This window comes from Lipotes vexillifer, unplaced genomic scaffold (genome assembly GCF_000442215.2).
Source record: "Lipotes vexillifer unplaced genomic scaffold, Lipotes_vexillifer_v1.1 scaffold467, whole genome shotgun sequence".
Taxonomy (NCBI): domain Eukaryota; kingdom Metazoa; phylum Chordata; class Mammalia; order Artiodactyla; family Lipotidae; genus Lipotes; species Lipotes vexillifer.
This window is the reverse complement of record NW_006788081.1, coordinates 100156-110069: the sequence shown is the minus strand read 5'-3', so window position 1 is coordinate 110069 and position 9914 is coordinate 100156. Positions and strand designations below refer to the sequence as shown.

Sequence of the window (9914 nt, the reverse complement as noted above, 5' to 3'; positions counted from 1 at the left end):
GGACTCTCAACCACTGCGCCACCAGGGAAGCCCTAGACAAAATATTTTTAACATAAATGTAATCAGTTAGAAATTTTTATTTACCAGATTTATAAGGAAACTAATTCTCCCTACCTCAACCCCAAAAAATAGGTGCCAAAAGAGAAAATGAGCTATTCCTGTGAGATTTGCACCTTGCAAGAAGTGTCACAATTCAGGGGTGCAGGGGCTGAGCGATTTTTAAAACTCCAAGAGGACTGTGAGAGAAAGGAGAGAGGGTAGTATTTTTAATAATCACTATAAGTGAAAAATTTTGGAGAGAAGCAGAAATATCTAAAAGGAATTTGGAAGCTTTTTGTACAATCTATAAATAGTAGAAAAGTGGTTGCCAGGGGCTGGGAGGGGGAAAAAAAAGGAAGAAGTAGTTGGTCAAAGGGTAGAAACTTTCAGTTATAAGATGTGTAAAGTCAGAGGATCTAAAATAAAACATAGTGACTACAGTTGATAACACTGTATTGCATAACTGAAATTTGCTAAAAGAACTTAAATGTTCTCACCACCAACCCTAAAAAAGGTCAATGTGTGAGGTGATGGATGTTAACTAACTTGATGGGGGGAAACCTTTCACAACATATATGTATATCAAATCATCATATATACACTTTAAACAACTTACAATTTTATTTGTCAATTATATGTACAAACTGGGGGTGGGGGGAGGGAGGGAAAGAAATGGAATATTTTAAAAGCCATGTCGAGTATATGAGGGAGGAACCAAGATGGCAGAGTAGAAGGAAGTGATCTCACTCCCTCTTGCGGGAACACCAGAATCACAACTAGCTGCTGGACAATCATCGACAGGAAGACACTAGAACTCACCAAAAAAGACACCCCACATCCAAAGAAAAAGGAGAAGCCACAATGAGACGGTAGGAGGGGTGCAATCACAGTCAAATCAAATCCCATAACTGCTGGTGGGTGACTCACAGACTAGAGAATACTTATACCACAGGAGTCCACCCACTGGAGTGAAGGCTCTGAGCCCCACATCAGGCTTCCCAACCTGGGGGTCCAGCAACGGGAGGAGGAATTCCTAGAGAATCACACTGTGAAGCCTAGTGAGAATTGTTAGCAGGACTTCGACAGGACTGGAGGAAACAGAGACTCCACTCTTGGAGGGCACACACAAAGTAGTATGTGTATCGGGACCCAGGGGAAGGAGCAGTGACCCCAGGGGAGACTGAAACAGACCTACCTGCTAGTGTTGGAGGGTCTCCTGCAGAGGTGGGGGATAGCTGTGGCTCACCATGGGGACAAGGACACTGGCAGCAGAAGTTCTGGGAAGTACTCCTTGGCGTGAGCCCTCACAGAGTGTGTCATTAGCCCCACCAAAGAGCCCAGTGTTGGGCTGCCTCAGGCAAAACAACCAACAGGGAGGGAACCCAGCCCCATCCATCAACAGTCAAGTGGATTAAAGTTTTACTGAGCTCTGCCCAACAGTGCAACAGTCAACTCTACCCACCACCAGTCCCTCTCATCAGGAAGCTTACACAAGCCTTACACAAGCCTCATCCACCAGAGGGAAGACAGCAGAAACAAGAACTAAAGTCTTGCAGCCTGTGGAACAAAAAACACATTCACAGAAAGACAGACAAGATGAAAAGGAAGAGGGCTATGTACCAGATGAAGGAACAAGAAAAAAAAAAACCAGAAAAACAACTAAATGAAGTGGAGATAGGCAACCTTCTAGAAAAACAATTCAGAATAATGATACTAAAGATGATTCAGGACCTTGGAAACAGAATGGAGGTAAAGATCGAGAAGATTCAAGAAATGTTTAACAAAGACCTAGAAGAATTAAAGAACAAACAAACAGAGATGAACAATACAATAACTGAAATGAAAACTACACTAGAAGAAATCAATAGGAAAATGACTGAGGCAGAAGAACAGATAAGTGACCTGGAAGACAGAATGGTGGAATTCACTGCTGTGAAACAGAATGAAGAAAAAAGAATGAAAAGAAATGAAGACAGCCTAAGAGACCTCTGGGACAACATTAAATGCAACAACATTCACATTATAGGGGTCCCAGAAGGAGAAGAGAGAGAGAAACAACCAGAGAAATTATTTGAAGAGATTATAGTCGAAAATTCCCTAACATGGGAAAGCAAATAGCCACCCAAGTCCAGGAAGTGCAGTGAGTCCCATACAGGATGAACCCAAGGAAAAAGACACCAAGAAACATAGTAATCAAATTAGCAAAAACTAAAGACAAAGAAAAATTATTGAAAGCAGCAAGGGAAAAATGACAAATAACATACAAGGGAACTCCCATAAGGTTAACAGCTGATTTCTCAGCAGAAACTCTACAAGCCAGAAGGGAGTGGCAGGACATATTTAAAGTGATGAAAGGGAAGAACTTACAACTAAGATTACTCTACCCAGCAAGGATCTCATTCAGATTCAATGGAGAAATCAAAAGTTTACAGACAAGCAAAAGCTAAGAGAAATCAGAACTACCAAACCAGTTCTACAACAAATGCTAAAGGAACTTCTCTAATTGGGAAACACAAGAGACGAAAAGGATCTACAAAAACAAACCCAAAACAATTAATAAAATGGTCATAGGAATATACATATTGATAATTACCTTAAACATGAATGGATTAAATGCTCCAACCAAAAGACACAGGCTTGCTGAATAGATACAAAAACAAGACCCTTATATCTGCTGTCTACAACAGCCCACTTCAGACCTAGGGACACAAACAGACTGAAAGTGAGGGAATGAAAAAAGATATTCCATGCAAATGGAAATCAAAAGAAAGCTGGAGTAGCTATACTCATATCAGATAAAATAGACTTTAAAGTAAAGAATGTTACAAGAGACAAGGAAGGACACTACATAATGATCAAAGGAACAATCCAAGAAGATTTAACAAATATAAATATATATGTACCCAACATAGGAGCACCTGAATGCATAAGGCAACTGCTAACATCTATAATAGAAGAAATCGAGAGTCAAACAATAATAGTGGGGGACTTTAACACCTCACTTACACCAATGGACAGATCATCCAAAATGAAAATAAACAAAAAAACAGAAGCTTTAAATGATACAATAGACCAATAGATCTATTGTAATAGATACAATAGAAAAACAGCACATTACACCTTCTTCTCAAGTGTGCACGGGACATTCTCAAGGATAGATCACATCGTGGGTCACAAATCAAGCCTCAGTATATTTAATAAAATTGAAATCAAATCAAGCATCTTTTCTGACCACAAGGCTATGAGATTAGAAATGAATGACAGGGGAAAAACGTAAAAAAAACAAACACATATAAGCTAAACAATACGTTACTAAACAACCAAGAGATCACTGAAGAAATCAAAGAGGAAATCAAAAAATACCTAGAGACAAATGACAATGAAAACGCGACTATCCAAAACCTATGGGATGCGGCAAAAGCAGTTCTAAGAGGGAAGTTTATAGCTACACAAGCCTACCTCAAGAAACAAGAAAAATCTCAAGTAAACAATCTAAACTTACACCTAAAGGAACTAGAGAAAGAAGAACAAACAAAACCCAGAGTTAGCAGAAGGAAAGAAATCATAAAGATCAGAGCAGAAATAAATGAAATAGAAACAAAGAAAACAATAGCAAAGATCAATAAAACTAAAAGCTGGTTCTTTGAGAAGATAAACAAAATTGATAAGCCATTAGCCAGACTCATCAAGAAAAAGAGGGAGAGGACTCAGATCAATAAAATTAGAAATGAAAAAGGAGAAGTTACAACAGACACGCAGAAATACAAAGCATCCTAAGAGACTACTACAAGCAACTCTATGCCAATAAAATGGACAACCTGGAAGAAATGGACAAATTCTTACAAAGGTATAACCTTCCAAGACTGAACCAGGAAGAAACAGAAAATATGAACAGATGAATCACAGGAAATGAAATTGAAACTGTGATTAAAAATCTTCCAACAAACAAAAGTCCAGGACCAGATGGTTTCACAGGCGAATTATGTCAAACATTTAGAGAAGAGCTAACACCCATCCCTCTCAAACTCTTTCAAAAAATTGCAGAGGAAGGAACACTCCCAAACAGATTCTATGAGGCCACCATCACACTGATAGCAAAACCAGACAAAGATACTACAGAAAAAGAAAATTGCAGACCTATATCATTGATGAATACAGATGCAAAAATCCTCAACAAAATACTAGCAAACAGAATGCAACAGTACATTAAAAGGATCATACACCATGATCAAGTGGGATTTATCCCAGGGATGCAAGGATTCTTCAATATATGCAAATCAATCAATGTGATACACCATATTAGCAAACTGAAGAATAAAAACTGTATGGTCATCTCAATAGATGCAGAAAAAGCTTTTGACAAAATTCAACACCCATTTATGATAAAAGCTCTCCAGAAAGTGGGCATAGAGGGAACCTACCTCAACATAATAAAGGCCATATATGACAAACCCACAGCACACATCATTCTCAATGCTGAAAAACTGAAAGCGTTTACCCTAAGATCAGGAAGAAGACAAGGATGTCCACTCTCACCACTATTATTCAACATAGTTTTGGAATTCCTAGCCGTGTCAATCAGAGAAGAAAAAGAAATAAAAGGAATACAAATTGGAAAGGAAGAAGTAAAACTGTCACTGTTTGCAGATGACATGATACTATACATAGAGAATCCTAAAAATGCCACCAGAAAACTACTGGAGCTAATCAATGAATTTGTTAAAGTTGCAGGATACAAAATTAATGCACAGAAATCTCTTGCATTCCTATACACTAATGATGAAAAATCTGAAAGAGAAATTAAGGAAACACTCCCATTTACCATTGCAACAAAAAGAGTAATATACCTAGGAATAAACCTACCTAGGGAGACAAAAGACCTATATGCAGAAAACTATAAGACACTGATGAAGGAAATTAAAGATTATACTAACAGATGGAGAGATATACTATGTTCTTGGATTGGAAGAATCAATATTGTGAAAATGACTATACCACCCAAAGCAATCTACAGATTCAATGCAGTCTCTATCAACTTACCAATGGCATTTTATACAGAACTAGAACAAATCATCTTAAATTTTGTATGGAGACATAAAAGACTCCGAATAGCCAAAGAAGTCTTGAGGGAAAAAAGACGGAGCTGGAGGAATCAGATTCCCTGACTTCGGACTATACTACAAAGCTACAGTAATCAAGAAAATATGGTACTGGCACAAAAACAGAAATATAGATCAATGGAACAAGATAGAAAGCCCAGAGATAAACCCACGCACCTATGGTCAGCTAATCTATGACAAAGGAGGCAAAGATATACAATGGAGAAAAGACAGTCTCTTCAATAAGTGGTGCTTGGAAAACTGGACAGCTACATGTAAAAGAATGAAATTAGAACACTCCCTAACACCATATACAAAAATAAACTCAAAATGGATTTGAGACCTAAATGTAATGCTGGACACTATAAAACTCTTAGAGGAAAACATAGGAAGAACACTCTTTGACATAAATCACAGCAAGATATTTTTTGATCCACCTCCTAGAGTAATGGAAATAAAACCAAAAATAAACAAATGGGACATAATGGTACTTAAAAGCTTCTTCACAAAAAAGGAAACCATAAATAAGACGAAAAGACAACCCTCAGAATGGGAGAAATTATTTGCAAATGAGTCAACGGATAAAGGATTAATCTCCAAAATACATAAACAGCTCATGCAGCTCAATATTAAAGAAACAAACAACCCAATCCAAAAATAGGCAGAAGACCTAAATAGACATTTCTCCAAAGAAGACATACAGATGGCCAAGAAGCACATGAAAAGCTGCTCAACATCACTAATTATTAGAGAAATGCAAATCAAAACTACAGTGAGGTATCACCTCACACCAGTTAGAGTGGGCATCATCAGAAATTCTACAAACGACAAATGCTGGAGAGGGTGTGGAGAAAAGGGAACCCTCTTGCACTGTTGGTGGGAATGTTAATTGATACAGCCACTATGGAGAACAGTATGGAGGTTCCTTAAAAAACTGAAAATAGAATTACCATATGATCCAGCAATCCCACTACTGGGCACATACGCAGAGAAAACCGTAATTCAAAAAGACACATGCACCCCAATGTTCATTGCAGCACTATTTACAATAGCCAGGTCATGGAAGCAACCTAAATGCCCATTGACAGACGAATGGATTAAGAAGATGTGGTATTTATATACAATGGAATATTACTCAGCCATAAAATGGAACGAAACTGAGTCATTTGTTGAGACATGGATGGACCTAGAGACTGTCATACAGAGTGAAGTAAGTCAGAAAGAGAAAAACAAATATCATATATTAATGCATGTATGTAGAACCTAGAAAAATGGTACAGATGAACTGGTTTGCAGGGAATATTTGAGACAGAGGTGTAGAGAACAAACGTATGGACACCAAGGGGGGAAAACCACGGGGCAGGGTGGGGATGGTGGTGTGCTGAATTGGGCGATTCGGATTGACATGTATACACTGATGTGTATAAAATTGATGACTAATAAGAACCTGCAGTATAAAAATCAAACAAAAAACAACTAATACTAAACTTTCTTTGGGTTATTTGTATGGAAATATATTAATATAAATGTTTTAGATATTACATGAAATTTCTAAAAATCTTATATGTTCTGGTATAAAGTTATAAATCATAATTCTAGTTATTACTTTAAAATGTAAAATGTATGTCTCAGAAATAAATAAATTTCCTTGTCAATTGCATTATTATGAACTTTCATCCAATCTTTAACCATGGTCATTTTTAAGTCTTTTGCCATTTACAGACATTTCTGGGTGTACTCTGATGCTTTTGCAAAAATGTTCCTATAAAAGGGTTTCATTTTCAAGGAATTTATGAAAAGTCTCTGACAAGTACAGGTTTCTGGTAACTGACTATACTGCTGAACTGAATGAATAAGCATTTTCAGAACTCTAAAGGAAACCTGATGAATTCATAAAAGTGCTAACAAAAGATCAAGACAAAAACAAATTAATTACATGGGACTGAGTGAACTGATGTGGATGATTATAATTTTTGTGACCTTCTGTTTGAATTTAAAAAAATATCCCACAAGGACTCAGAGGCAAAAAATATACAAATCAATTTTCACTGCAAAGTAAAGGAGCTGTTACAGTGGAGGAATACTGGACTGAATGTCAATATTATGACACAGTATGAGTGTGTTTCATGTTTGGTAATTGCAGCCATTGTTGCTTTTGTTGTGGTCATCCATTTACAATGCTTGGTGTCAGTTTATTTATCTCTTGTAAAAATAAAATACAGTGTGTGTGTGTGTGTGTGTGTGTGAAAAAAATGAACTTAAAAAGAAAAATAAGAAAGAAAAAAATTGACTTTATGAGGGCAAGAGGGTTGAGGAGGATTCAGAGAATCATGATGCTATAGAGATTTTGTAAGCATTTAAGAATAAAAATATGTAGATGTTTTAATTGTGTAAGTATAAAAGCTGGTATGCAGAAAGAAAATAAAAAAGCCATGTCACATGATACTGAGAGTATTAAACTCTTTAAAGCATTAATTATAATAATTAGAATGCATTTCTTACATATTTATGTTTAAATTCTTCATTTCTACATACCTGGAATAGCCAGTTCTTATAGTTTGAAGATTTGTCTTAATTCACAGTATTTTTTGCTTTGCTTCTTAGGTACCAGCAAGGTCTCAACGTCCTACTCAACAACTTCCCTACCACCACCTCCACCATCCCATCCAGCCTGCCAGCCACCATTGCCAGCATCTCACCCAACACAATCGGCAGTCCCAAGTCTACCTCCCAGAAACATTAAACCTCCCTTAGATCTCAAGTAAGCAAAAGGTTATCTTGCCATTTCTTTGTCAGTCTCTTGCCATGGATTTTCAAACTATGTTTGGCTGAATGCTGAGGGTTCCATGGTAAGCTAATGGATCCACAAAGATGAGCAGTTGGCAGGGGGAAAAGATGGCTGAGCAAGCTGCTCTCACACCACCATACCTTTGAGCAACTCTTATTTCTCTGCTTTTTCAGTGGTTTTCCCACTGAGTTCATTTGAAGAAATTTTCCAGTGCCTTTTTAGAAGTTCTGAAGCATTCTTCAGGTCAGCACCACCACCATCACCATTAGCATCACCACAACCACCATTAATGTCATCACCACCATTATCATCAGCAACACCACAGCCATCACCACCATCACCATTATCATCACCATCAGCACCATCATTGCCATCATCACCACCATCACAACCACCATCACCACCATTATCATCACCACCACCACCACCATATTTTACTCACTGCCTATGATGTGCTAGGCACGTTACATGTATAATCCTTATAACTTTATTGAGTGGATAGTGTTATCATCCTGTCACAGATGAATAAATGGAACTTTACAGAGGCTAAGTAACTTCTCCAAATGTGAGTCAATGTTAGTCTGAGTCCAAAGAAAATGTGAGCTTTTAACCACTCTGCTAAATAACCTCCTTTAAGTAAAAAATGGAGGTTTTCTCTGAATAGTCAGATTTTTGACTGTGTATTAAAAAACTAGGAAACTTATTCAAGCCCACTCTCACTTTTCTTAGATGGTAGTTTTAGAAATGTCAAAACTGTATGGGTTAGGGCTTCCCTGGTGGCGCAGTGGTTGAGAGTCCGCCTGCCGATGCAGGGGACACGGGTTCGTGCCCCGGTCTGGGAAGAAGATCCCACATGCCGCGGAGCAGCTGGGCCCGTGAGCCATGGCCGCTGAGCCTGCGCGTCCGGAGTCTGTGCTCCGCAACGGGAGAGGCCACAGCAGTGAGAGGCCCGCATACAGCAAAAAAAAAAAAAAAAAAAAAAAAAAAAAAACAAAAAAACTGTATGGGTTGTATGCACGGGCTCTTTATCCGTCATTTATCAGAATAGCTGGTTAAGGAAAAAGCAAGCAGAAGATTGGGATAGATGAAATGTTTTAAAAAGAAATAGCCAGACGATGGCAAGCATAGATTCCTTTGGCAAGTCAGAGTAGATCTTCCGTTTCCTCTTCTAGAAAATTGTTTTGCATGATTCTCCTTTACCACAAGTAAGTAATATGCCAAAATATTTAGCTACGTTTGTTTTTCCTTCACTTCAATCCCCTATCAGATTGATATTCATTACATTTAAAGTACTTAATATCCTTAATCCTTTTGATAGAATCTATTAATATCAAAATCTGATTGACAGCTTTCCTTTAATGCTGATGATTACAATTTAGAGCAGGGGTTGAAAACATGTTTGTCATGGGTAGCCACCACTACATTTCACTTTATTAGGCTTTGGGGGGGGTGTGGTTAAAGGCATAACTTCAACTAACTAGAAGGTGTTAGAGCAGCTTAGTGGCTACAATCCTCTATATAAGCTGCATTGTGCATTTATGTTAACTACATGCCCTTCCAGGCATTTGAGTTTATGAATCCTAGTTTATGATAACCAGCTACCAAATAAGAGTGTAAGCCATCTGCCTACTAACATATGTGTCAAATAAATATTAGTTTAATTAAAATAACTAATAGGTGTTCTTATATACACTTGATTTCTGTGTAAATTACTTTCCTTTCACATGTATTAAATCCTGTGTCTTTTTCCTAATTTTGTTCCTACTCTGATGAATTTAACCCATTAGATAATTGATCTTAGTACTTTTGAATTTTATTATATGACTCTATCCCAGCTCTTGGCTTCAGTTAGGCTTCTGGATCCTGTTTAATTCTAGTGAGAAATTTCAGTAAACAGCTTGAGCATGAATTCCTGATAATTTCTAAGGCATAAAGACTGGTAACTCTTTGATTGAAGAAATCATGGAGAGGAGGAGGGTTTGGCATTA

The 9914-nt window shown here is 37.5% G+C and overlaps 1 protein-coding gene across 2 annotated transcripts in view; it reads left to right on the top strand.

The window, feature by feature from the left end:
• The window catches only part of FYB1 (FYN binding protein 1), a 179025-nt gene that overhangs the window by 118473 nt on the left and 50638 nt on the right, over positions 1-9914 (top strand). For both annotated transcript variants that reach the window (XM_007461238.1, XM_007461237.1), the window contains one exon: positions 7743-7899. In XM_007461238.1, coding sequence (XP_007461300.1) covers positions 7743-7899 — 157 coding nt within the window. The remainder of the gene's footprint in view (positions 1-7742; positions 7900-9914) is intronic.